The following is a 27361-nucleotide window of genomic DNA, read 5'->3' as shown; positions in this document are numbered from 1 at the left end:
ATGTTACCAGTTTGTAGATTAAAACGTGAAGCCACCTCATCACACATTAAAATAGTTTATTTTGGTTGCAAATCTGTAATAGTCTTAAAACAAAATGACATCAGTGCCTGTTCACAAATACAAAAACAAAAATAAAAAAGACAAGTTTGCCAAATAAGTTAATTCCCCCCCCCTCCCCGGTATCAAAAGTGCAAAATATGTACCTTGTTTTCAGTCCAATTTCTCAGGCTGCGTTAGCGTATTAGTTCCTGGCAGGCTTTCAGTGAACAGAAGAGTGGAGTCAGCCAACACGGCAGGCTGCTGCCTACCACCCTTCGAAAAGGGAAGAGTTTTAGTACAACCTTTAGACCCTCGGCCTGTTTCCCTTTGCTGTAAGGATGTTTCGTTTCAGCTTCTAAGTCGTGCGTGCGTGTTTGCTTGGTTTTCGATAGACTAGTGCATCAGGACTGAAATTCCTCGCTCTTTGGATTACGAACCACCGTGTGCATAACAGAATAGCAAGTGCATTTCATGCTGATCTATGATGATGATGATGATGGGTTGAGCACCGCTGAAGGCAGCAGGTTAGAAAATTATCGGGGGTTCATGGCTTGCAACTGCTGGGAGAGGGCGGCGTTGCTGCAAGCGGCAGCTGAAGGGCCTCTGACCGTGCTCTTTTACGACAAATAAAGCACCCAACGCCACGTGATGGGCAGCGCAGCTAGCGAAACTGGTGGTTTTGGAACAGTTTGGCTTCTGCTTCAGCCCAGGAAAGAAATTTTTTCCTAAAACAGTGATACGAGGGTGCTGCGTTAACCTGACCTGGTTAAAACCAGTGAGGGTCACGGTTACCTCAGCAGTCGCAACTAAATGGGAGCTAGAGTCCCATCCAGGCACAGCTGGCAAGGGTGGATTGCTGCAAGCATTTCTTGAACAGAGCTCAGTCTAAAAGGGAAGTTCACTGGGCTAAAAAAGAAACGGATTCCAACACCCGCGCATCACATAAATTGCATTTTGAAGGCCATAAGGCCTCACCTTCTTACTCTGGGCAGGGGCGAATTCCCTTGCTGTAGCCCAACGAGGCACTTCGTTGAGTGTTGAGTTCTCTCCTGGTTCCTCATTAGCTGAACAGACAGCAAATGGGTCTATGTTGATCCGCACTCGCTACCACAGAATGGTTTCTTGCTTTTACAAACATCTAGAAGTTATACGGAGTCTTCAGCTTGGTGGTTTTCCACTGAGCTACAGCCTTATCCTAGCCATGTCCTACAAATCAAGCTTCGGGGAAAGCCCAAGAGTGCTCCGGTGATTGCTCAAGCCAAATGAAATAAAACCTAGCAAAGCCAGGCCAACGTTTCATCCCCCCTCTCCCTCTAATTTCAGCAATGCGCGTGTGTCTCGTTGCTCTCATTCTGTGGGTAGCCTTAGCCAGGAGAAGACCTCTTCTTCCTTGCCATTACCTTAGGGCTTCTTTCATGCAGCAACACAAGCTGCAGCCCGGAGTCCACTGAGCTAAATTTAAGTAACTCTACATAAGGGCTGGCAGTAGTTATCTTAGCCTTTATTTATAAGTACATTATACGTGTTGTTGTTGTTGAGATATCTGTTGGCGGTCGAAGCACGCTCCCAGCACAGGGCGGAACGCAACAAGGCAGGATTTTGTGAGCGACTAGGTAATTTGGGCACTAAAATGACTTGAGCATTCCCGCATCTCAGTTGGGGTCAGCAGGTATCTCGGAGAAGGGCGTATTTATGCGTAATAACTAGCCGCTCTGGTAAGACGGTAAATCAGAAGACAAGGGCAGAGCGAGCGGGTCATTAACACCGCATGCTTCACCGTGCTTTACGATAAGGTTCAGAGCCCTCATGTAAAGTCCACCCAGAGGAGAATTTCATAATTTGGCAGTTGCAGCCTAACAGCAACTTACTATTGTGGAAGTCTCGGGTTCCTACACAGTGTTGGAAGAGTTTCATACGGAGAGACGTAGCAAGCAGCAGCTAAGGAAACGGCGTCTCCGCAGGAGCAGTGACAAGGAAGTTAAAGCACCCCAGGATTTGTCCTGGCTGTGACAAGAAACCCTTCTGCTTTGCTTTATTATTTGAAGAGCAGGAAGCAACTGCAAGGCAGCCGCTTCCCACCGGCACCAGGCCACGCTTTCCCCCTGCAGCGTTCAAAACGGCCACCGGAGAACTGTTCGAGCAAAGCCTAAACCCAGCTCTACAACCGTTCTAACCTTACGCAGACAAAGTGTTTCAAAACAAAACAAAACAAAACAAGGCAGCCTGCACGTTGAGAAACAAAGGTTTGTGGCAAGAATGAGAGAGCTGAGATGCTGAAACCAAGCATCTTAAACCCACGCCTAAAACAAAACTAGTTTCACACATAAAAGACGGTCTGATGAGACAGCATTTCTGGGGCAACATTTCAAGGATACAATCATTGAAAAATTAAATTCCTTGATACAAAGAAAGGTTGGTTTGTACTACAGGTGTAACGTTGTTTGAAAGGAGTCCAAACCGACTCCCTAGCAGCTATTTAAAGTTTTTTTTTTTTTTTTTTTTTTTACACATCTACTGGCTCATAGCAGCTTATGCCTACAATCTGAGGACACAGTTAAAAGTTATGGCTCTAAGATACATAGTCTAAAATTGACAGAAGCAGGAAGGCATCTGGAAAAACAACGTGACATTTAAATGGCTCAACACCTTTACAGTATTTGGGGCTGTGCAAAACCCCTTCCCTCCCTGGTTATGGTTTAGCCGGCGAAGCTGCACGTGGAACTATCACACAAGGAGCATGAAACATGCAGATCGCCTACTAGCCCGCACCACAGGTAAGTCCCAGCTACAGGTTTGCTACGAGGGAGATGCTCCCGACCATACTCTACTTCACTTACCACAGGGAAAGCCGATAAGTAAGAACGCCTGGGAGGAGGCCTTTCGGGACTGCCGAGCCTGGGAGGGTCTGTAGGATCTTGCCAGTGTTACACCATGCACCATGGGCTAAGCACGGGGAAAAGGGAGAGAAACCGCGACCTGACCTGCGTAACAGGCTACGTTCAGTCCGGACAGAGTCACCGCAGCGGAGGAGTCGCAGGTTTTCGTCGGCCAAGGTGTGATGGAACAGAGGTGACTCGGGAAGCAGATGTGGCAGGGCAAGAAGGGGAAAACAGACTTCTTTTGTCTTCGATAGTACAGCATCCAAATGCAAGAACAATTTTGGTAGAGGGAGTTTCAGTGCGCTTCATTGCACTCCTAGGTTTGAGACAGGGGAAATATTTCTATTCGCTGGCCCTAGGAGAGTTCATCTAAAACCTAAGGTCCATTCATTGTGATTGATTGTTTATTCCTGGAAAGAACTGTCCCTTGTCATCTCCATAAAAAGTTTGTGTGTCAGGATCTCTTTAAAATCCCTCAGTCTAGTGCAGGCCACGAAGGGATGTAGAACCTCTGTAAGGAACCCTCTAGAAGGCGTTCCATCCAAAAGGACAATTTGTGTAATTTGTTTTTAATTGCTCTAGATCCCGGACTGCAGGATTTCCCTCTGGCTTCTGTATGTAGTGAGGAATCGTAATCCTCGCCCGCTCCTAGCGTTCCCCCCTCATCCCCTGATCTGTGAGGCTTAAAGAGGCAGAAGTATTTCTTGTGGCCGTTCAGAGCTAGGACGTAGCCCGTGTAGTCACGCTCCAGGAAATGCTTGTCGTACTGATTTGGGATGGGGGCCGCATCCTGCGCGAACTCTAACAGGTACTCCAGCCATTCTCGGTGCTTGTCCAGGCTGAGGAAGGAGAAATGGAGAGAGCTGCTCCTGGGGGAAGAACACAGGGGAAGCTGGATTAGCATCACACAGGTTGTTAAAAGAGTGACAGAAGCCCAGGAAAGGGCCCCAACTTACCCTGTGAACGTGTAGACTTCCAGGGCAAACTTCTGGAGGAGGGTGGTTTTGGTAGGGTTAGAAAGGATCAAGACCACGTTCATGTGACCCGGCCTCAGGCGTACCAAGTTACTGTTATAGTTAATGTCCGTTAGCTCGGTCACCTCGACGAAGCCCTTCCTGGGAATCCTGCTGCAATGAAATGACGACTGAGTGAAAGGGGAACACAGACACCATAGGAATTGAGCGCAGAGGAACACTGAACAGTAACTCATCCCTCCCTCAGACTGATCCATCCCTACGCCCTGTAGTTAAAGACAACCAAACCCACAAAGGCCGGATCTTCCTCAACAAGTCAGTCGGTCCTTTGTCAGTCCACCAAGGAATGACAGTCCAGGGCAAGCATACAAGCTTGTAGGGAGTCAGCACGGAGAGGAGGAAGAATTTTTTTTACAAGAGATGGAAGAGTAGCTGGGCAGAAAGTCTTAAAAAGTCACGGCTTTCGCTGGACTCTCCGAGTCCAAGGGCCAGCTCAGAATAGCTGCTTTCTCTCCTGTGCCAGTGGGACACAAACGCTTAATAAGTACAGTTCTGCACCCATGTCCTTGCTGACTTGGGTCCTGGCTAAACACCACTCTTTCCTGCCTTTCCATCCATGTACTGCCCCTTGTAATGACTATGCTATGTCCACACAACTCTGGTCATTCTCTACTGTCCACCTAATATCCACTCTCGCTCTTCATGCGCGGCCCCCAAACAATACTTCGGCAGAAAATATATTTGGAGAAGTTAGAAGGTAACCTGTTACTCTCTTTGCTGAAGCTCGTGTCGTTCTTTTCGGTCTTTGTGGCTGTTTCTTCCTTCTCAGGCGGAGGAGAATCTCTTGCATCGCTTGAGTCACTGCAAAGGAATATTATTTTTTTGTTTAAAGGGTAAATTTGGATTCAGATGCTACTGGCTGGACTGTAAGATCCCCGGGACGTTTCGGTGTGCACTTACCTGAAAGCCTGAACGATAACGGTGCCAAAAAGAATGAAGAGTGCAGAGAAGAGCAAGGATAGCAGGGGCATCATTTCTCGCCTGAGAGAAGATTTGCAAACAGCAATTAGTTCTGAGAGCTGCACAGTTTCTGCACGGATTTCAGTTCCTTTCTACCTCGAATAATACCATGCAGTTTCTCTAGAAACTTAGCTCGTTTTCTGGGGCCTTAAACATCACCAGGATTTTGGGCACAGTCTTACTCTCACCCAAAAGAGGAAGAAGAATGGATACACTTGAAAATAACACTAAGGAGAAACAGTGACAAACAATTATCAGTAGGGCTGGTGCATTTTCAGGAGTGTAATGTCTTTGGGCATACGACTGACCTCAACTTCAAGGCCAAAGTACCCAGTAGGTGAAACAGAAGTTAACAACACTATGGTATTACTGTTCTTCACCTTAATCTCAAGAGAATACAGGCCCCTGTGTATTTTGATATGTTCTTAAATCCTCTCAGTATGAACCTGGGTCTGTTACGCATCTGAACAAGACAACAGCAATCCTACTGTATATCAGCACTAGTTAACATCCAATCCGTACCAGTTATTATGAAACAAACTGTCCCAGCAGTCTGAGATGTAATCCAGCATGGAGTAAAACCATCGGATAAGGAATATCTGTTAAGATGGGGGAAAAAGAAAAAAAAAGTCAATGACAAAACTGCTATCCACAGCATTGATATGACCTTCACCCCCAAATCGGTACCCTGGGCACAAATGAGCGTCAGAGTATGCCAAGAACTCTTCCCTCCATGAATGAGGAAACTTTAAGAGTCCTGCATCAGTATTTTAAAATATAAATAATTTCAGCTGATGACCATTATGGAGCTGTCCAAGAAGGTAACGCAGTTGTTAAACATCTGGAAATGCAATGCACTTACGGGAGCAAGTTCATCATTCAAGTCTGTCAGGACAGTGTCTGATGAGAGAAGACCAGGGTCTGTCCTCAACTGATCCAGAAGATCCAGAAGGACGAAGTTATCTTCTCTGCTGCCTTGCCAGGCCTCCTCCAAGGTTTTATAGGCAACTTTCCCTGCATTACTGCGCCTTTCCAAAATGACCACCTGGACAAGGCAATAACACCGCAGAGCTCAGACAAGAAGGTACTTTTTTTTCAAGAAAGATTTTATGTTTCAAATCACTGTCCAGAAATAGGAGTCAGATTAAGATATAACCACTCTTTAATAAGAATATTTTCGAAAGAGAAGCCTGTAGTGGTAGAAAAAATAACCAGCCTAAAAATCTAAGGAATGACTTGTGTAGGAGCCACTCATAACTAAGAGGAAGCATTTTCAAAGTAAACCAAACAAGCAGCTAACATAGAGTGATGCAAGTCTGAATGACAGATGAGAAGCAGAAGAAGAAAAACGCAGTACTCACGGCCGATTTTCCCCGATACTTCTCCTCATCCCTCAGCAAGGCGTCTGCAAATTCTGGCTGACGCTCATTATAGATATGCACAAACCTCAGGGTGTCTTTTGTGTTGGCCACAGCAAAGGTCAAAAACGCCTCATAAGTCTCAGCGAACTTATCACCTTCTCCAGTAAGTAAGACCACACAGTGCCTAGCCAACACAATAAAACGGAGGATTAAGAGCTATTCTAGACACTAGAGAAAATCATCTTTCTGCTAGAACCCATCTTGAAGAGCCAGAAAACCTAACTGGTCATTTTCAGGCATACTTGTGAATGCCTTCTCCTGCCTTCTGTGCGATCACCTTTCCAATTTGGCACCCCTTCCTCACCCCTTCTACCTGTAACTTACATGCACTCTCTCCCAGGACACGTCTAGCAAAAGCGCTTAAACTATTAATCCAAGGAGCCTTACTTTCGCTGACGATGAGACTTCTTCACAGGACACAGCTCCTGGAACAGCTTCTGGTTGGTGAGCCTGGCTGCCAAGAGGAACTTATTCTGGGAAAGGAAGTCGTCAATGAGCTGCTTCTTCATGTCTCGTGCCTAGAGAGGACAAAGAAAGCAGAGATCAGTACTGAGCAGGACAAGGAGAAGCACCTCTCAAGTAGAGCTGTTCTAAAACTCTCCTCTGAAGCCTAGAGAAGGCTGATGGCCACCACTGTGCTCACGGGAGAACCCTGAGATATTTTGAGATTCTGACACCAAAAAGTTACCTGCAGTTATCCTCCACGAGAGGTCAGACACCATAACTGAGGCCTACAGAACTACCTTCTCTCCCAGTGTTTGCTCACTGCCTTTGCTAGAGCCCAGATTTCTGCTGTGAATGAATGATGGTTACTTTGATCTGCTCCACTGACCAGCTTCAGATAAAAAGCCCGGTCAGAAAAGCCTCTATGTCCATTTTATATAAGTTCTCAGACAGAACTCGGAGCAATACCTGCACAACATCAGCGGGTTTGTCGATCTGCTCCTTGAAGATCATCATGGTAGGAGTATAAACGTTGATGTTGTACTGACTGGACAACTCCTCGGTCCCTCTGAGTCCAACGTACACATAACCAAAAGACAAGTAATCTCTGTATGCAAAGGCAGTCAGCTAGATGGGAAGAAAGCACCAGTGCAGCGCGTGTTTACATTACAGCTCAAACAACATTTCCCCCCCCCAAGTTCCTGTGGTAACTACTACTCCTTTGCTGCAAGAAGACCCCCCCCCACTGTTTAAATGTCACTGCGCATGCATTGCGAAAGGTAAAATCCATTCCGTTCCCTAGCTGAATTACACAGTTTGCATGTTCTTAGTCATCATGCAGAAAGCTTCAATGGATTTGCGCCTTTATTTTACAACCTGACATTTTGCATTGTAGCAGGGGTTTCTTTGGAAACAGGCTTTCCAATAACTCAAACGAGATCTGCTGCAGAATTCGCTCGTTACAAATGAAGGCTAGTACATCCCTCTTCCGCCACTAACTCCAAAACCCACCCGCACCTTTCCTTCCACTAAGGATGCATCGGTGACAAGACAGAGAAACAATCTCGGGGTCAGATCTGGAGTGGTCTTCCCTCAGTAAAGTCAGTCATCTGACCATGCCATTTCCAAAGAGCGCAAATTAACTTGCTCTGCTTAAACTAGTCAATACTACTTAGAGGCATCACTCAACCTCCGCTCCCAGCAATGTTATGTCCTCTTTTGGAAGAGGTGGATTAATTAGTAAGTCAAAAAGACAGAGACAGAAATCACATTACCTTGTATAATAATGGCACAAGTGGCATATGATCAAATAAAAGGACATGGGGCTTATTTTCTTTCTTCCAGTTAGATAGAAAGCGGACGTAGTTTTTATCTGTAATCTTTAAACAGAATCAGAGCATTAGCTTCAGCCTCACCACAGTTAAACACATACATTGCTATATAATTAGGTGTCTGAATCATAAGTCAGTGTTGGTGCCACATTCATTCTCATAACAACTGTTCACTGGGCTCTACAAGTTCTGCACTGGAAAAACAAGGGTTAACGGGCACCTTTGGGCTCAATCAAACCTGCTCTGTTTCAGCTGCAACAGCTTTTGGATCTGGAGGGAGGAGATAAAAGGGAGATCACAGCCCATTGATGGGTCAACAGGTGAAAGGAGCTGCCTGCTAGCTCTCTTTTTGGAAGGGTCCTGGTTGTTGGAGGTTAAAAAAAGTCATGGATTGGGATGGCAGACCCTCCCTTTTGTGGTCAGAACTTGAAGACCAGGAGAGATGTGATGCGACGCAAGATGGCAGTTTTAGATCCTTTGGGGAGCGTCAGCCCTTGCTGAAGAGCCAAAGGAAAAACAAGGTGAGGAGAACACCACCCTTAGCAGAGGACAGGCAGGTGCTCTGGGGACTGACCCTGCTACAACACCCTGCATGGGGGTGGGCTGGGGGTGCTATAGGACTCCACCAAAAATACCCGAGGAAGGCTGAACTGCAGGGGTCTTTTAGCACAAAGATTGTTTTATCTCTAGCTTCCTGAAAAGGGCTAGTGCTCCCAGCTCCGGCTTCAAAGGTCCGATTCAAAACTTGCCAAAACAAACAAGAGGTCTTCTTATCGGTGAATTCTGGCACAACAGACGATAATGCTTGGAAGTTTGTAAGGGGTCCTTAATGTGCTGGAGGAAACCCAAACAAAGGAGAAGGGAAGAGAAATCTAGCAAGTCTGTAAGGCACAGCAGAGTATTCTTAACCTAGGTCAAGCGTGCAGCTTGCATCTAGGTTTCAAGGGCTGTACTAAGCCTAAGTCTGAAGGGGTGTGAGCGAGCACCCACTGGGTGCTCGAGACATGAGCAGCACACAGGGCACGGGGCAACCCTGGGACACTGTGAGTCTTTCCACAGAGAAGTGTTAGGAAGCCCCGTTGTGCAATCGCTTCAAAACCAGTTCTAGGGGTTGTAGCTGTAATTATTTCCCTCTCAAAACACCTCAGTGCTCCACATGCAAATCACTTCAGTCGCGCCTTCTCGTATTTGTGACGCTGATCAACTTGGATGCTGGATTCAATGGACTAGCTGCCAAAACAGCTAAAGAGACCTGAATATTCAGCAAACATAAATATCAAAATCATCATGTGATACTCTTACTAGTGTGTACCTTTTCTACGAGATTCCCTGGCAGAAGATTCTCCACAAATTGCCGCAGGTTTTCTCGAACAACGGCGTTGTGGAAGAATGTTATTTTCCCATTAATCAGTCCTAAAATTGATGGTGTGCTATGTGCACCTAGGTGATGGGCGAGGCGTCTCTCATACCCAGCATGAACGACTCCAATTCCCACTCCTGCAAACGGAAAGCAAGTTCATACTAAAGGTCACAGATGATCCAAAGCTGCTTTGAGTGTGAAGGTACATTCCCTTGCCTGGCACCCTGCTTGGGAGTTATTCATTAATAACTTAACTCTGTACTTTCTTCCTTTTACAATCCCTTGAAGATTGCATTTAAAAATCCTAGCTTTATCAAGGGAAAGAGAGAACAAGCTGTCCTCTTTCATTCTGCCTGCAGATATTTCATGTGGTACATTAAAACCCAAAAGCTGAAAGCCTTAGAAAGCAGGGACTAGAATGCCTTTCTCTCCCGCTGCTCCACTGTTGACTCCGTATACGGTACGGAAGCGCATGCAGCTAAGATCTGCAGGAAAACAAAAAGCTGCCCTCTGCGGAGGGGAGGAAAGGTAGAAAATCCTTCCTTGAAATCCAAATGTTTCCAATATGGTAATTGGGTCTTAAAACTTCACTTGCAGCCTTGTGTGATAGCAGCCTTAAATTAGATTACGTATTCTGTAGGGATCTTTACTCATCCAAGCTCAGGGTAAAGAACAAACCAGCCTGTATGCGGCTGGCCTAAACAGGCAGCAGTGTGATTAGCCTCAGCACTAAGCCATGAGCTGTACAGATGGGAGAAAAGGCATCCTGTGATCAACAGGACCTGTCAGCCTGAGGGAATACTGATGCAAACACCATGGTTAGAAAGAGCAGGAACTTTACAAGTCATTAGAAAACCCCAGCTTTTCCTCATTCCTAACATCCAGCCTCATCAGTTATGTTGTTAACACCTGTGAAGGCATTAAGAGCCTCCATAAATCCCTGAGGAATTTGACTGGCTAAACTCAGTCCTCCCAAGCTGAGAGCAATTACCGCAGCTGACAACAGACACCTTTGGCATGGTCTCATCCTGCAAAGAAAGTGTGCCTGTCTTAAAAGGCTTAGCTCTTACCCAGCACCTCCAATTCCTGAGCAACTTCCTTCCACACAGGCTCGATGTGGATACAGCTGAAACACCAGTCTGAGGTTATTTTAATGAGGTAAGGCTTCTTGAAACTATCTGGCACGATTTCGTTGATGTAATGTGAAAAATGCAGCAAATACTTCTCATCGGAGGTGTCGCGCCTCTCCGAATTAAAGGGGAAGTGGAAGAAGGACTCTTCAAAATAGAAGCCTTCGTGGAAATGATGGAACTGGCGATGCTGAGAGTACCCCTGGCTCTCCCCGGCATCTCCGTAGCGATCGAAGTTTGCCCTCTTTTCCTCATTGGAGAGAATCTGTGAAGCAGTAAAAATGGTTGACAAGCAAAATCTGGATCATGGTAAGAGGAAACCGAAATGATGTCAATCCCTTACGAAATAACTTAAGCTGCATAAGGACTGGATAGAAGGGAAAGCGCTGCCTTTTACAGAATATCTTTCCCTCCGATCTGCAGAAAAGTGAACCGTCATGTCACCTCCAGCCTCACTATGGTAAATAAGTGCAAAAAAAGTAACACCAAAAGAAAAGGAGCATTTCATTCAAGAACTGCACACCTTTCTGACAAATATTGTTCCTAGAACCTGAATTTCACGCTTCTGAACAGTAATGCTGTTTTCTGGAGTGATTTTCACTGGTCTACTTGAACGTTTGGGGGCTTTTATAGCATCAGAAAGTTATAAAAGTGTTACTGAACAGTAAGCAGTGCTATACAGAAACTACATTGGGGTGGGGGGGGATGATTTGTTTTATTTTCAGGGTCTTGGCTTGCTTGTTTAAGAAGTATCAGGTGAGGTGCCACAAACTGGAGCAGCTGATTTAGAGAGCCTTGTATAAGCGATCTGCAAATAACTACTTATGCAAATAATATTTAGAAGTGACTAAAGCTCTGAAGTGATTAGAGTTGTTTACAGTATCCCCAGAATACATGTATATATACGTATAATATGGAAAAGAGAGGCATCCAGCTTTGCAGTGCGCAGTAAATACCCTCTCAACCTCGGTTTGAGGCTTTTCAGCAAGAACAAGTCAGACCTGTCCATTTGCTCTAGTGAAATACTTCCAATAGTTATTCTGAAACTCGGAAACTTTATCGGGACAGAGGCCATACTGGCAACAACCAGAGGGTCTCTGTCAAGGAAGTAGATAAAAACTTTCTTCTCTTCTCCATCTGCCTTCATAGAGCTGAGTACTTTTTCCATGTAGACATAAACAGATAAAGAATGAAGCCACATTTAAAAAAAAACAAAGCACGTCATTTAACTTTGATCTTAGAAACAGCAGAAGTTTAGCAAGAAAAGTGCATTACCTCATAGGCTTTGCTAATCTGGATGAATTTATCTTCAGCTCCTGGGTCCTTATTTTTGTCGGGGTGCCTAAAATGCAGAACCAAAGGAGAATGTATTTTCTCTTTCGGCAGTTTCTCACAGGCAGACACAGCAAGTCACACAAGCTGTCAGTCTCATTTCAATGCTAAGCAAGATGCAGACAGTAAGGGCCTTTAGTTGCATCTTTTGCTTAACTTGTCTGAGGCCTAAATCAGATTTTAGGCTGAGCACCTGCTTTCCCTGCCCAAACTGATGCACAAAGACCTGCAGAGGACATAAGCTGTGTCTGTGCAAACCTATCCCTGCACTCAGATTCCTCAGGAATGGCTCAAGCCAGAGACAAAAGGGTTTATCCCATCATCAGGCAACATGGTCCTTCCCTACCAATTCCAGTGATGATCCCTAAGCTGCTGCCCTACATACATCAGGGCAGTGCAGCTATGAGGCTCTTCCTGTAAAATATCTCCTGCCATAACACTAGATAATGTCTCAGTCAAAACTAAGAGGGCTGTAAAAGCTGCAGATGAGAACGTCCGCCAACGTAACGCATCAGGTCTGCTCCTCAGCGTGTGCAATCGAAGTGCAGGGTATGACATTTGGGAGGCCACTGCCTCGCCTTTCAAAGGCGCGGGGTTCAAATTGTCCTTGGACAAGCGTGATGGAAGCTGCATAGTCTGGCTGCTCTTGGGTTATGTGAAGTCTGCACCCTTAGGATTTTTAAATATCATTAAAAATACCTGGGATAAGAACACAGAAGCAGAGTTGCTGTTCAGTCAGCTCTGGTGCCTAGCTGCTGAGCACATATAAATACATCATGTTGTCTGCCTGAACCTTAGAGCTTTATATATTAAAGTTTCTGCTGAAGTCTGACAGAACTTCTGACTTCCTTTCCTCTCCCATAAGCGGGCTCTGGGAGGGTTTTTACAGCGCCTGTAGCTAGAACGGACGTGTCTGCTCGGTTTCGGGGCTGCGGGGAAGACTCGGCGCCGCTCGCAGGCTCCCTCCCCGCTGATCTCCAGCGCGGGCGGGCGCCTACACCGCGCTCCCGTCAATCCGCCGTGGCGCTGCCCGTGAGCAGCTTCCTTTGCGCGAGGAGAGGCCGCGGCCGCGCACGTACCACTCCCGGGCCAGCCTCTTGTAGGCCTTCTTGATCTCCGCCTGGCTGCAGCTCCTGCCGACCCCCAGGACGCGGTAGGGGTCGAACTCCCCCGCGGCCGAGGCCTGCAGGGCCAGGAGCAGCCCCAGGGCCGCCACCCAGCCGAGCCTCAACCTCCGCGGCGCCATCTCCGCCGGCGGCGGCGGCGACCCGCAGGGGCGGGCTCCCGGCGGCCGCGGCCCCGAGCGCCACCCGGGCCGGCCCTGCCCCGCTGACGGGGCGCGGCGACCGTTAACGGCCCCTCAACGGCCGCTGCCCCCCGCGCGCGCGCCCCGTCCGCCGCTTCCGGCGTGCCCTTCCCCCCGCGCCGCCGTCACCATAGAGACGGCTTCCGGCCGGCTTCCGGCGGCGCGGGGGCCGCCGGGATCGCGGCGGCATGGAGGAGGCGCGGCGGCGGGCGCTGCGGCGCTGCCGGGTGCGGCTGGTGGCGGCGCTGCGGGTGGCGCCGCTCTGGGACCCGCTGGAGGCGCGCGGCGTCTTCACCCGCGCCATGATCGAGGAGCTGCAGGTGGGCCCGGGCCGCCGCTGTGGCGTGTGTGTGTGTGTCCCGCCCCCCCCCCCCCCAACGCCGGGGACCGGCCCGGGGGTCCCCATTACCCCCCCCCCGTGACAGGCCTGGGTCCCCATTGCCCCCCCCCAATACCAGTGACAGGCCCGGGGTCCCCGTTACCCCCCCCAGTGACAGATCTGGGGTCCCCATTGCCCCCCCCCAACCCCAGGGACCGGCCCAAGGGTCCCCATTGCCCCCCCCAATGCCAGGGACAGGCCCAGGGGTCCCCATTGCCCCCCCCAACCCCAGTGACAGGCCTGGAGGTCCCCATTACCCCCTCCAGTGACAGATCTGGGGTCCCCATTGCCCCCCCCAACCCCAGTGACAGGCCTGGAGGTCCCCATTACCCCCTCCAGTGACAGATCTGGGGTCCCCATTGCCCCCCCCCAACCCCAGGGACCGGCCCGGGGGTCCCCATTATCCCCACCAGTGACAGGCCCAGGATCCCTATTGCCTCCCCCAGCCCCAGGGACAGGCCCGGGGTACCCGTTACCCCCCCCAGTGACAGATCTGGGGTCCCCATTGCCCCCCTAACCCCAGGGACAGGCCGGGGGTCCCCAATACCACCCCCCGTGACAGATCTGGGGTCCCCATTGCCCCCCCCAATACCAGTGACAGGCCCAGGGTCCCCATTACCCCCCCCAGTGACAGATATGGGGTCCCCATTGCCCCCCCAACCTCAGGGACAGGCCCGGGGTCTCCATTACCCCCCCCGTGACAGGCCCGGGGTCCCTATTGCCCCCCCCAATACCAGTGACAGGCCCGGGGTCCCCAATCCCCCCCCATGACAGACCCGGCGTCCCCATTGTCCCCCCAGCCCCAGGGACAGGCTCAGGGGTCCCCATTACCCCCCCCAGTGACAGATCTGGGGTCCCCATTGCCCCCCCCAACCCCAGGGACCGGCCCAGGGGTCCCCATTGTCCCCTCCCATATACCAGTGACAGGCCTGGAGGTCCCCATTACCCCCCCCCAATCACAGTGACAGGCCCGGGGGTCCCCATTGCCCCCCCTCCAATTCCCAGGGACAGGCCTGGGGTCCCCATCGCCCTCTCGCCAGCGTCCCGCGGGGCGTCCCCTCGTCCCTCCCTCTCTCCTCTGCCCGGGCTGCCGGCCCGCGAGCCCACCTCACCCTCGCCGAACGCGCCGTCTCCTGGCTTTGCCCCCCCCGCAGAGTGCCGGCACCCCAAGGGATCAAGCCCGGCAGCTGGTCATCGACCTGGAGACTCGAGGGAAGCAGGCGTTCCCGATTTTCCTCTCCATCCTGCGCGACACCGGGCAGGGCGACCTGGCGGAGCTGCTGAGCGAGGCGTGCGAGGGCTCGCCCTCGCAGCCGGTGCAGGTGAAGCCCCTTGAACTGCACTTGGGTGGAGAAACGCGTGATAAAAGTAAGTATCGGAGAGACGGTCGTTTCCCGAACAAATGGCAGGATGGGACGTAGCAGCTGGAAACCCTGTTTCCGTAGAAAAACAACAGGCTGGCTAATAATCTGCGAAGTCTCGATTTTGTTATCCCGTGTCACGGATTGTGGAGGTGACTGTGCAGAGTTCCTGGGAGCAAGCCATGCTATCCAGCAGTGGAAGCTTTCAAGCTCCAGCTGGGTGCTGCTGGTGGCAAGAACCTTATTCTCCTTCTCTCTTTGCTTGTAACCTCCGTGCTGTCTTGGTGAGAACGGATTTTGCCTTGTCCTCGCTATTCCCATCTCATGCTCTGCTGGATCTGTTTGCAGACCTGGTTGTAATGAGAAACTTTAGTCTGTTGAACCCTTTGGAAAGGAAAAAAAATGAAGTGATGCCGTATCACCCCCTTGCAAAAATGTAGCTTCAGCTCGCAGTCGATTCGGGTTCTTCTGGGAATCGTGGGTCGTCACATGCGTTTACCTCTTGCGTGAAACTGGAAGAGGGAGAAGGTGAGGCCCGACTGTCCTGTGCCGTTACAGGTGCGAGCGCTTTGGAACGTGTCCCCGTTCCGGTTCAAGACATGAGTGACGCGTTTCGAACGCCTCCCGCAGCACCCAGGGGTAAGCGGTCTCCTGTCGGCCGAAGATCTCGGCTGCCTCTCAGTTCCTCGTCCGTCTCTGTCCTCGCGTGCCCATGGAAGTCTCTTTACAGCTTCCTCTCTGGGAGTTTCAGGCCAGCTCTGAAATAGGCCCGGCCTAGAGAGACGCGCAACCAAATGCTTCTTTGCAGCGTGTGGCAGGGAGGGAAGGGGGGAATTCGTGTGTGTAGCTGCCGTGTCACGGATGACAGCACAGGATTGACGTTAATTCCAGGAAGAACGGGTAAAACATCCCGTTAATGAGTGTGGAGAGCTAAATATTCATTTCTCTTTCATGTGTTGTAGGTTCAGCTGTTGACAGCTTGAAGAGGAACTCTGATCTGGTTAGTCCTCTAGCGTTTTTTTTGGGGGGTGGAGTGTTTTTGTTTTTAATCTTTCATTGTATCGAAGTTTATTTTTCCTCTGTCACCCTTCCTCCTGGGGTCCTATTCGCAAAGATGACAGAGGTATTTAGGAGCTTGTGCTTTAAGAAATGAGAAAGACAAGGAGAAGCGTTTAAGATATTTGGATGTTCTTCCTCATGGGGCAGAGAATTTCCTGTCAAAAAAAGGCTTAGTGTGGTTTAAAACACTCTTCAAACCAGCAAAGTCCCGCAGCGCGGAGCTCCTTAGCTGCTGCGGCTGCTTCGGGGAGGTTTTTGCCGCGCAGCTGCAGCAGGTGAAGGTGAGATGGCCGTTTTCTTCCGTCACTGAGTCCAGCTTGTGCTGTCCCGGGGGTGGAACTGGAGGCCGGGCGTGCGTTTGGGGAGGGCTTTGCCTGCTGACCAATAAACAGCACCGGGTTTATTTCTGGTTTCTTTGGCTCAAAGCGGTCTGTATTACGTAAAGGATTTCTGCCCTGCGGGTGACTATCAGGAAATAACCCCGTGACTGTCAATCATTAGCTAATTCCTCCTTCGGTTTACAGTCGCTCTAACCCAAATAACCTAACAGAGAGCTAAATATTTTGCTCGAACAGTTTCTAGTAAGACAAGCGGTAATTACCCAACGCAATAAGTTGCGGATTGTCTCTAAAGTGGTGTTTTGACTTGGTGATCGTAGTGTTGAGAAACATAAATAAGAAAAACAGAAACGAACGTGTGCAGCACGCTCTTGCGCATGAGGCTGGCAGTGAGGCAGGGATCGCTAAATGCAGACGTGTATTTATGGAATCGCCTTCCAGCAGCGCGCGGCTCGTTCGTGCCTGATGTCAAACGAACAGTTTGGCTGTATACGCGTTAGGCTGAAGGCTCTGGCAGTGCAAGAGTTTGGAAAGTCCTCTCAAAATTACTGTGCTGTAGCTGATGGTGAATCCGAGTTTCTATGAGACTTATCTACCTGTTCTCTTGAATTCTCGGTAATGTGCCCCGCCAAGCTCTCATGGTGAGGTAAAACACCCCAAAATCTGAACCTGCCTTTGGAGATGCTGTACATAAAGAAGCAGCCAGCTCTCTGCCAAGATGGTCCCTGATTTGGCAGGTTTTGTGATCCCGAGTTGCTTATAATACTGTATATGTGGAGAACAGATCCTATTATCCATCCGTAGGCTCGGAGAAGTGAAAAAGCTGTGAAATGAGCTCCCGTAAAGACTTTGGTTCAGTTTTGTGTTGCATTCCTCTGGATCAGCCAGGGAATGCTCTGAATTAAGAGGACGTTTGATGGAGCCTCTGCTAAAAGTTCTCCTGTGGGCTTGCACCTGCCAGGTTTATGATTTGAAAGCGGATCCTTGTGGATACTGCCTGATCCTCAACAACGTCAACTTCAGTAGAGACTCTGATCTGTCGACTCGAGCCGGCTCGAACATAGACTGTGAGAAGCTGGAGAAGCGTTTCAAGTCATTGCACTTCAGCGTCCTGATTCGGCAGGATCTCAAAGCTCGGGTAAGGTTGGCAGCGTCTAGCTCGCCCAGAGGGGGAGAAGTGAGTACCTGAAAGCAATGAGAACGCGGTACAAAATGTATCCCCGCGTTAACAGCGTGAACGTGATTTATAGGGAAATCTGTGAGGTTGTGTTTATTTGATAGCTCTGACGCAGCCTCTGTTTTATGTGTAGCCAAGGGTTTGATTTGTCTGTCTGTACGTGACTCATCTGTTACTTGAATTTAAGCAGGGCGGTTAGTCACCCGGAGCAGCCACTGAAACTAAACAAAGTTATTTGCCCCCATCCCCTTAATCAGAAACAGAACATTTCGATCAATAAATGACGTATAAATCCATCACGCGTATGTTGCTGTGTTGTGAAGAATGCAGCGACGAAGGAAATCTGTTTTGGTAAAGCAGCCAGTGCTAAATGATAGCAGAACTGCACAAAAACTTACTATCTGATGGTGAGTTTTGCTGCCCGTAATTAGGGTGCATCTTATCCCACTTCTGCTGGACAGGTAGCAGCATAGACAACCTGTCGCCCGTCCCAACTATTGACTTGAATAGCTTTGGTGGCTTAAAAAGTGGGACCAGTGAGGCAGGTGCAAACGGACAGGGAGGAGCAAAGAGCCCTTTTCATCTCCAGAACTAGTTTTCTGGTGTTAGGGTGAGCAGCGTGCGGAAAAGCAAGCAAGTATGCGCGCAAGCACGGTGTTCACTGATGTCTGGGGAGATCAGCTGGATCCTTCTGAGCAGCGCAGCCGTGACAGATAGCGAAGGGCAGTGCCTGGAAGTAATCTGCGGCCGATGTGCCGTTTGCAAACCCTTAACGGGATGTTTTGCCTGCAGGAAATTGTTAGGGAGCTGCAGGAGCTGGCGAAGCTGGACCACAGCGCCTTGGACTGCTGCCTCGTGGTGATCCTTTCCCACGGATGTCAGGTGGGCTTGCTGCACCTCTCCCTCCTCTCCCGCTCTGTGGGATGTGGCGCGCTTGGGAGAGCGTACGCCCGTTACCGAGACTGCCTGGGTGGGCAGGAGTTATTTCCCGGCTAATTCAGAACCAAATGACAGCCAAAATAGCAAACGGGGCTAACATTAACCTTCATAGCGTAGTCGTTGAGTCCTTCCTGCTTCTCCAACTCTGACTTTCCTGATTGTAACATGAGGGAGTCATCAGTAGCAGTAAAGAATACTTAGCGCAAGTTGGAGGCCTTGTAGTGCAAGGAGAGGAGGGCAATTTTTAGGAGGCTGCGGAAGAGGAGTTTGATAACAAGGGAGCTGGGATTTCTGGGATTTAATATATTTTAAATGTCTCCTAGGCATCCCTTTGCCTCGATTTGGTCCCTGAATTCTCATGAATATCAGAATTGAGATTTATTCTGGTAACTATGCTAAAAAGAGACAGAGGAGAGAGCACTCGATCAGAAACCGCTTCCCTCAGAACTCACCTGTCCTGTTGCATTAATAGCTCTTGGATTTTGCTCTTTCAGACAAGCCATATTCAGTTTCCTGGAGGGATTTATGGAACAGATGGAAAAGCCATTCCAGTCGAAAAGATTGTGAACTATTTCAATGGGTCCCATTGCCCGAGTCTGAGAGGAAAACCCAAACTCTTCTTCATCCAGGCCTGTGGTGGAGGTGAATCTTTGTTTTAGCTCTGGTAGTGCTTAAACTGTCAGTGTGAGCGATGGTGTAACCACGTAGGCGTGAGCAGGTTTTTGAGATTTACTTAGGCTTTGGCATGTTGTTCTTCTGCTGTTCTTTGTCTTTTTCTCCAGCTGTCTTCTCTTATTCTCAGCCACATGTTGTCACCGCTAACACGATTTGAGTCTAAAGACTGGGGCACGAGAATCTCACGGGAGGATAATACTGATTGTCGTGCATCGGAACAGTTTGATTGCGTTGTCGGGGATGTGGGACGGGAGGCAGGGAGCGGTTGCAGCGGATGTCCAGACCGACCGTGCTGATTGTCTGTTCCGGGTATTTAGTCGTGAGGTTAGTTAGGAAGAAGGGACTGAGGGCATTCACGCAAATGCTAGATTGCTTGATGGCTCTGACTCAACCTGCACAGCCAAAGAGCAGAAAAGCTTTGTTTCATCAGAGGGATTTTCTTTTCTTTCCTGTTCTTTTTTTTAAATGAAGGATGTATGACTCTTGAATATTTGTCGTAAGATGAATTCGTGGGATTTTCCTTTTGCCACTTTTTTGCAGAGCAAAAAGATCAAGGATTTGAAGTGGAATCCGATTCACCTGGAGATGAAGCTCGTAGAGTTTCTGTAGAGTCGGATGCAACTCCTTTTCAGGCTCCGTCAGGCGCTTTAGATGAGCCGGATGCCGTAGCCAGTTTGCCCACACCTAGTGACATCCTGGTATCCTATTCAACTTTCCCAGGTGAGGTATCCTGTGCGAATCGCTTGCCTGGTAAAGAGTAATTTGTGCCGTAAGCAACGGTGCTAGACTTGTGCTTGGGCTGTCTTCCTAGTTCTGCACCTAGTGTGTTGGGTAATGTAAGGCCTGCCTTGTTGTGCCTTAGTTTTTTCCCACCTCGCCTGTGGAATGCGAGTTAAGATGTAAATAACCTGCAGATCTGTAGGAGAAAGCTGCTGTCGAACAACGATATTGTGATTTTTATGTGTGGCTATTAGTCACTGTTAGTCATGCTACAAGGACAGCGATGTTCCGCACGCTCGCTGTGCATTTGGTAGCCCTTGTTAACAGCAAGCGAGCTGCCTCTTGCGCGAAGGCGAGCGGGTTTTTAACATCATTTTACAGACAGAAGCAATTGAGGCTTAACGAGCTTTTGACTTGTTTTAGAAGATTTGGTAATTGAGTAGAAGAGGCCACGCTCCGTTGCAAGATATGGGACTGTCTCTCTTGGAGACTGCACTCCAGGGAGTTTCATTAATTCAGTGAGATGAGGACAGAAGACTGACTTCAAAAAACAACTTTCTCGGCCTTTCTCCTAAGGTTTTGTCTCTTGGAGGGATAGATTGAGTGGCTCATGGTACGTGGAAACGCTGGACAGCGTACTGGGCCAATACGCCCATTCCGAAGACCTGCTGAACATGTTACTGCGGGTAAATATCTACATTTATAAAATGAATAATGACTTTGAGTGTTCAGTTTTCAGATGCTCGTTGGAGGTACAGTGAAGGGGGTCTTAATTATTAAGAAAATGTCTGCCCTCAGTCTGCCAAAGCTCAGGGGTTTCTCTAATGAGAATTAGTCCTGGAAATAGGGACTTTAATCTTTGCCTAGGAAATTGCTATAAAGTTGCCTGAGACCAAGGTGTAGCTCGTCTTCTCCTGTCCTCAACGCACCGGGCTCAAAGAACCCAGGGCTGCAGACGCCGCAGTAAGCACGCTGCTGCCCATCCAGGCAGATAGCGCTGTCAGGGAAGACCCCCTGGGTTCCTAAGACCTAGAGATCTCCATAGATTTTCTTTTTTTCTGTTTGAGTTTTGCATCTTCTGCTGCTACAGTGACGCCACGGTAAGTCTTGATGCAACTGGGGTGATAGTACCAATGTTTGCGTTCACGTTTGCTGGTGAGTGAGGCAAGCGGCGCGTAGGGAACGCTTTCTCAACATGCTGATGAATTGTTGGATTAGCACGCTCTGTTAACCAGAGAAGATTGTTAAACTCGGAGAATGCAGAGAATTATCTGTCAGAGCCGCAGGTCTGTCGGTCTGCAAGGACACAGCACCCAAGGAGTTTGGGCTGTGATCAAATATAGGGAGCGGGGTAGAAATAGGCTGGTGGGACGTACCTTCTTGTCAACCTGGAGCGCGTCCTCTGGGGAGGAGAAGTGCAAGAGGGCTCTTGCAAGATCTGATCTGCAACTGTCTCTTGCCCTCCGTTTCTCTCGAGTCCCTTTGGTTTTGCCGGCAAGAGCGATCTCATTTTGGAAGAGCTGCTTGCTCTCTCGTCCCCGTTAAGATGGATGGTCCTAGCCGCCGTCCTGTGTCGCTGTGCTTCCTGTGAAAGGTCGCACCAGAACGCGCGAATCGCAAAAGCAGCCAATTCTTCCACTGCTGTCCTCTGTTCTCAGGTGGCGCACGCCGTATCTGCCAAGGGCAAGTACAAGCAGATCCCGGGCTGTTTCAACTTCCTCCGTAAGAAATTCTTCTTCATGTGCAAATGACTTTTGGGCTTCGAGGTCCCTGCCAAACGTGCGAATTGCTTCCCTGAGGCCGGATGAAACTCGTGCCTGCCGGTAACTCAGAATCAGCGCTTCCGGTGGCCTTTGTCTACGGAGATGTTTGTCTTGAGTAATGTGATTTGTGAATGCTGTTTTTCCTGTGAAATAGCAATAAGAGGAGGGGTGTCGGCGTCCTGCTAGGAAACGTTAAGGACGGAGAAGGGACGTTTAGAGGAATCCCCTGTGCTAGGGTATATGCGCTGGCCTGGAGCCTCTCTCCCTGTTTGCAGAGGAGAGCACCTCTAGCTTGCAGTAATTCAGCCACAGTAGGACAGCGTTTTGCTGCAAAGTGTTGTTTTTCGGTGATTATGATGTTTGTGTTTTCTGCTGTCTGGATAACCGGGTAACTGAATCAAAGTCTAGTGGCTGGGGGGAAGAAATCATCTTACAACAAATATTTCTTTTTTCAATAAAACACAAAAAAACGAAAAAAAGAAAATCTCTTGTGCTTTTTATTTCCACATCTGTTCCATCTCATGAATTCCATTACAGGATCTGTAAAGGGCCTCTCTGTAAGGAGAAGAGCAACAGAAATCTCTCCAACACTTATTTTCTACTGTTACTAGTAGCACTTCTCATGCAGTTGTTGAAGCATACTGAGAACACGGATCACATCTGAAAGGACATGAAAGAATCGATCGGATGCTAAACCTGAGTTTTGGCGAAGAATCAATTAGGATTTCTTTGAACATCAGTTAGAGCTGAATTAGTGCTTGCCATTATAAAATGTTATGTGCAAGCATGATGAAATTTTTACTTTAGAAACTGGATGTATTTGAGCCTGTGTGGGCGATGCGTCCTTGGAGGCTGCGGAGCTGAGGTCTTATCTTCAGGAAACGGAGCTGCATTGGAGCAGGTGTCGGAGGGAAATACAGATTAGCTGTCGCGCGCTCTGTGTGGTAGAGTTAGAAAAAGTTAGACAGCCGTGTGGGCAGCTGCACAGCTGGAGCACTTCTGCTGTTCTTCACAACTCATTCTCTTTGCCTGGGGCATTTTATTCTCGAAGAAACCATGCAGGTTTTTCAGCACTACAAACACTGATCTGTGACCTTTCCCTTTGCCCCGCTAGGGAAGGGACACTTGAAGAGTCAATCAGGGACCTTGCGAATCGCAAATCTACCTTACAGTCGCTAGGTGTTTCTAAGCTCCTTTGCCAGGAGCATTTGAATTAAGGGTTGTGGCTGTACGTGGCGGCCTCCCATGCTGCAGGTTTTTGCTGGCAAGTTGTTAGGTCAAAAAACTCAAGGCCAAGAGGATGATTTTATATCCTTGCCCTGTTTTTCCCAGGAGGGAAACAAACATGGGCTTTGTCCTTGCTCTGGCTGTACTGATGGCGGTAACTCCTCTCAGTGCAAGATTTTGAGCTGATGAGAAGTATTCTGGGCTCTACCCGTACTAAAAGGGTGTAAAAGCGTTAGAAATGGCACTCAGGCTGCCTACAAAAAAAAAAAGTCCCCTCATCTTTCAAGTGCTTTGAAGCAGCTCAGCATCGCTGGCAGCCTGATCCTCAGCCAGCGGTTTGGGCTTAATCAGTTTTCTAAGCACACTAGGATTTGATCCTTGGCAAAAAGGGAGAAGATGACTTGAAATAAGTAATAAAAAGCAGGGTAGGGCAAGAGAGAAATAGGGAGCCCATTTCCCCCTAGAGGTTTTTAACTCTCTCCTCCTTCAGTTGCTACAAGTCTTGATCTCCGTTTAGCGAACAGTTTTGTGGAGCGGTGCCTAAGTGCTCGCACTGCTGCTGCCGGCGTTGCCTCCTCCGTGCCGGAGAGCCCTTAGCAGAACGGGGTCTTTGCAGATGCTGCCATGTCCCTGGAGATGCAAAAGAAAGACCCCTGGTGCCTGCTCCCAGCTGGAGGAACTAAGCTGGGTCTCGCGGCATGTTGCTCGGCAGGAGTTTGGGAAGGGAGGTCTGCTAAGGAAGGAGTTTGGGAAGGGAGGTCTGTTAAGGAAGGAGTTTGGGAAGGGAGGTCTGTTAAGGCCTGAGAGGGGAGTGGAGGAGCTCTAAACGCGTGTGGAGAGCAAGAAGGGACTTTGCGCATGCAAAGATGGGAGGGGAGGACACAGGAATGTCGCGCGATGGGCCAGAAAAAGATACGAACAAGCCTGATGGAAAGAGAAGGAAGCTGGGAGCGTGCAGCAAGGGTATGCAAGATGTGACCAGAGGCCGAGGGGAACGGAGGGGCTCCGCGTGCTCGGGTGGGGAACGCAGGGCACACGAGTGCCCGCGGAGGGGCCTGGAGGGTTTGCGAGTGCCTGCAGGGGAAGGCAAAGGGTTTGGGCACTGACGGGAGGGCTGGAGGGGGTGAAAGCACCTGCGTGAGGGATTGGAAACGATGCGAGACCTGGGGCTGCGGCGGGACTCAGCCAACCCCGGCATGACAGTGGCATCCCCACAGCAGGGCCGGGGATGTGCTCAAGCCCCCAGGCAGCAGAGGGGCTTTGCGCTGCTGGTGTGAAGGGCAGGAAGGGGAGCTGGCTGTCCGGGGGTGGGGGTGGGGGGGCCGGCTTAGCCGTGGCCCCAGCCATAGGGATGGCGTCGGTGTGGGGAAGGGAAGCCCCGAGCTGGGATCTCCCCCTCGCCAGCGAGCGAGGCCCGAGGCCGGAGCCGCAGCCCCGGGGCTGTCCCGGCTGCAGCGCGACCCCCGCGGCGGCGGCGGGCGACCCACGGCAGCGTCCGCTCCCCCTGCCTGAGGGGAGCGACCGTTACACGCGCGCCGCGCGGCGGTTCCCGCCCAACGGCTCTGCCCAAGGACCCCGCCCCGGGGCCTGGCCCCGCCCACCGCCCCCTCGGGTTCTGGCCACGCCCAACTTCCCCGCCCCCCGGTCCTGGCCCCGCCCAGCTTCCCGCCCCCGGGCTCTGCTCCACGGCCCCGCCCCCCGCCTCTCTCCGCTTCCGCTTCCGGGGGCGCAGTCATGGCGGTGGCGGTGGCGGCGGGCGGCGGCGGTGGCGGCTCCGCGCTCTGCTCCCGTGGCTGCGTCGGCGGCAGGTAACGAGGCGGCACCGGGCACCGGGGGGTGGCGCGGGTGGCCGGGGGGCGCCGGGGGGGCGGGGTAGCGGGGGGGCAGGCGGCACCGGGGGGGCAGGCGGCACCGGGGGAGGCGGGCCTGCGGCAGAGGGGAGGGGGCGAGAGGGAGGGGAAGGCGCCGGGGGAGCGTCGGGGAAGGGAGAGCGTCGGGGAAGGGGGGGCGTCGGGGCCGGGGAAGCATCGAGGCCGGAGGAGCGTCGGGGCCGAGGGAGATCGGGGGCCGGGGGAGATCGGGGCCGGGGGAGCGTCGGGACCGGAGGAGATCGGGGGCCGGAGGAGCGTCAGGGCCGGGGGAGCGTCGGGGCCGGAGAAGATCGAGGTCGGGGGAGCGTCGGGGCCGGAGAAGATCGAGGCCGGGGGAGCGTCGGGGCCGGAGAAGATCGAGGCCGGGGGAGCGTCGGGGCCGGAGAAGATCGAGGCCGGGGGGGCGTCGGGGCCGGAGGAGATCGAGGCCGGGGGGGCGTCGGGGCCGGGGGGGCGTCGGGGCCAGGGGAGCGTCGGGGAGTGGGTTGTATTCAGGGAGGCAGATGCATCGGGGAGGAGGATGCATTTGGGGAAGGGGGTGCAGGAGGCCTGGTGCACACGAGCCGGCGGTCGAGCCCGGTGCCGGGGCTGGGGGCAGCGGAGCCACTCCTTGCTCCGGGCACGGGGCTGCAAGCCCGCGTGCCCCTGGAAGGGCTGCCGGACGGGCAGTGAGGGTGCATTTTCTTTCCCTTGCAGCCCTCCGGAAGCCACAGCAGCGCGTCGGCGAGCCTGCGGGGACCCGCACCCCAGCACCCCATCCCACGGGAAGAGCAGCCTCCTCTCCAGGGCGAGCTACTTTTCCTGCCCGGCGTTCCCAGCCGACTGCCCATCCCCAAGGAGGTGGGGAAAGCAGCCCTGGCCGCTCCGGGGCGATTTAGGTCCCTGGGGCCGCGACGTTTCTGCAGCTGGATATCGACATTCCTCCCGACGGCAGACGTTGAGTCGTAAACCCGGCTCTGGGCATGCGGCCGAGCCGCAGTGCTTTTTTGCCCCCACACAACTCATTCGGGTTGGAGCGGCTCCGGTTGGGCCAGGCCTGCCCACTGCCCCCCCCCGAGGAGCTTGAGGCCTGCCCCCGACGCCCACCTTGCCCTTAAAGGCAAGGTTGAGAGGCTTTAAGAGTCTTAAAGTCTCTGGGTACTCTTAAAGGCACTTTGAGTTACTTGATGTCTTCCTAAGTAACTCAAAGTCACTTTAAGAATAACCTAAGGAACTCAGCCCAGCTTTAAGAACTTTATTATTATGAATAAAGTTCTTAAAGTTGGTCTGAGTTCCCTAGGTTATTCTTAAAGTGACTAAGACTACCTAGAAATTTTAAAACTCTTAAAGTCACTTTAGGAATAGCCTAAGGAACTCAGCCCAACTTTAAGAACATAAGACTAATGGTCTTAAAGTTGGGCTGGGTTCCTTAGGCTATTCCTAAAGTGACTTTAAGAGTCTTAAAGTCACTTTGAGTTACTTAATGCCTTCCTAAGTAACTCAAAGTGACTTTAAGGCTCTTAAAGTCTCTCAACCCTGCCTTTAAGGGCAAGGTGGGCGTCAGGGGCAGGCCTCGAGCCGATTGGCTCCCCGGGGGGGCGTGGGGTGGGCCTGGCCCAATGGGAGAGCGGGAGCCCTCTCTGCTCCCTAGCCTAAGAGAGTTGTGTGGGGACAAAAAAGCCTTGCAGAATTTCTGTCCCCACACAACTCTCTTAGCCTAGGGAGCAGAGGGGCCTCCAGTTCTCCCATTGGGCCAGGCCCACCCCACGCCCCCCCCCGGGGAGCCAGTCGGCTCGAGGCCTGCCCCCGACGCCCACCTTGCCCTTAAAGGCAGGGTTGAGAGACTTTAAGAGCCTTAAAGTCTCTGGGTACTCTTAAAGGCGCTTTAGGAATAGCCTAAGGAACTCAGCCCAACTTTAAGAACATAAGACTAATGGTCTTAAAGTTGGGCTGGGTTCCTTAGGCTATTCCTAAAGTGACTTTAAGAGTCTTAAAGTCACTTTGAGTTACTTAATGCCTTCCTAAGTAACTCAAAGTGACTTTAAGGCTCTTAAAGTCTCTCAACCCTGCCTTTAAGGGCAAGGTGGGCGTCAGGGGCAGGCCTCGAGCCGATTGGCTCCCCGGGGGGGCGTGGGGTGGGCCTGGCCCAATGGGAGAGCGGGAGCCCTCTCTGCTCCCTAGCCTAAGAGAGTTGTGTGGGGACAAAAAAGCCTTGCAGAATTTCTGTCCCCACACAACTCTCTTAGCCTAGGGAGCAGAGGGGCCTCCAGTTCTCCCATTGGGCCAGGCCCACCCCACGCCCCCCCCCGGGGAGCCAGTCGGCTCGAGGCCTGCCCCCGACGCCCACCTTGCCCTTAAAGGCAGGGTTGAGAGACTTTAAGAGCCTTAAAGTCTCTGGGTACTCTTAAAGGCGCTTTAGGAATAGCCTAAGGAACTCAGCCCAACTTTAAGAACTTAAGGCTAATGGTCTTAAAGTTGGGCTGAGTTCTTTAGGTTATTCCTAAAGTGACTTTAAGGGTACCCAGAGACTTTAAGGCTCTTAAAGTCACTTTAAGAATAACCTAAGGAACTCAAACTTCAAGAACATTAGTCTTATGTTCTTAAAGTTGGGCTGAGTTCCTTAAGTTATTCCTAAAG

General features: G+C 50.9%; 2 protein-coding genes across 3 annotated transcripts; one reads left to right on the top strand and one right to left on the bottom strand.

Moving 5' to 3' along the window:
• Nucleotides 1-42: 42 nt before the first annotated feature.
• On the bottom strand, nt 43-13190 carry DNAJC16 (DnaJ heat shock protein family (Hsp40) member C16). Of its 2 annotated transcripts, none has more exons than XM_067310843.1 (14): nt 13010-13190; nt 11874-11940; nt 10539-10863; nt 9421-9605; nt 8052-8156; nt 7246-7404; nt 6721-6851; nt 6274-6457; nt 5775-5957; nt 5435-5511; nt 4853-4933; nt 4655-4753; nt 3875-4045; nt 43-3787 (listed from the first exon to the last, which is right to left on the bottom strand). In XM_067310843.1, exons 1-14 carry the CDS (start codon nt 13174-13176, stop codon nt 3394-3396), a joined length of 2328 nt encoding a protein of 775 aa, XP_067166944.1. In that variant the 5' UTR covers nt 13177-13190; the 3' UTR covers nt 43-3393. The 2 variants fall into 2 exon arrangements, with proteins under 2 accessions (XP_067166944.1, XP_067166945.1); XM_067310844.1 differs by having other exon boundaries at nt 3875-4042.
• A 224-nt stretch (nt 13191-13414) lies between these two features.
• Nucleotides 13415-22131, top strand: CASP9 (caspase 9). Its single transcript, XM_067311043.1, has 10 exons — nt 13415-13556; nt 14770-14983; nt 15535-15615; nt 15939-15976; nt 17335-17511; nt 18343-18432; nt 18984-19131; nt 19705-19884; nt 20461-20570; nt 21543-22131. Exons 1-10 carry the CDS (start codon nt 13425-13427, stop codon nt 21633-21635), a joined length of 1263 nt encoding a protein of 420 aa, XP_067167144.1. The 5' UTR covers nt 13415-13424; the 3' UTR covers nt 21636-22131.
• The last annotated feature ends 5230 nt before the right edge of the window (nt 22132-27361 follow it).

The sequence above is a fragment of the Apteryx mantelli genome, chromosome 26 (genome assembly GCF_036417845.1).
Source record: "Apteryx mantelli isolate bAptMan1 chromosome 26, bAptMan1.hap1, whole genome shotgun sequence".
In the NCBI taxonomy this organism is placed as follows: domain Eukaryota; kingdom Metazoa; phylum Chordata; class Aves; order Apterygiformes; family Apterygidae; genus Apteryx; species Apteryx mantelli.
The sequence above is the reverse complement of the archived record's forward strand: the minus strand, read 5'-3'. Positions and strand labels throughout refer to the sequence as shown.

Excerpts from the sequence above, each read along its gene's own strand:
- DNAJC16 (XM_067310843.1), bottom strand. The coding sequence starts at position 13,176 with ATGGCGCCGCGGAGGTTGAGGCTCGGCTGGGTGGCGGCCCTGGGGCTG. Across the intron at positions 8,157-9,420 it reads CAGGGAATCTCGTAGAAAAG|ATTACAGATAAAAACTACGT; the intron begins GTACACACTAGT and ends TTCTGTTTAAAG. Across the intron at positions 7,405-8,051 it reads TTGTGCCATTATTATACAAG|CTGACTGCCTTTGCATACAG; the intron begins GTAATGTGATTT and ends CTTCCCATCTAG.
- CASP9 (XM_067311043.1), top strand. The coding sequence starts at position 13,425 with ATGGAGGAGGCGCGGCGGCGGGCGCTGCGGCGCTGCCGGGTGCGGCTG. Across the intron at positions 15,616-15,938 it reads GCCTCCCGCAGCACCCAGGG|GTTCAGCTGTTGACAGCTTG; the intron begins GTAAGCGGTCTC and ends CATGTGTTGTAG. Across the intron at positions 19,885-20,460 it reads ATCCTATTCAACTTTCCCAG|GTTTTGTCTCTTGGAGGGAT; the intron begins GTGAGGTATCCT and ends CTTTCTCCTAAG.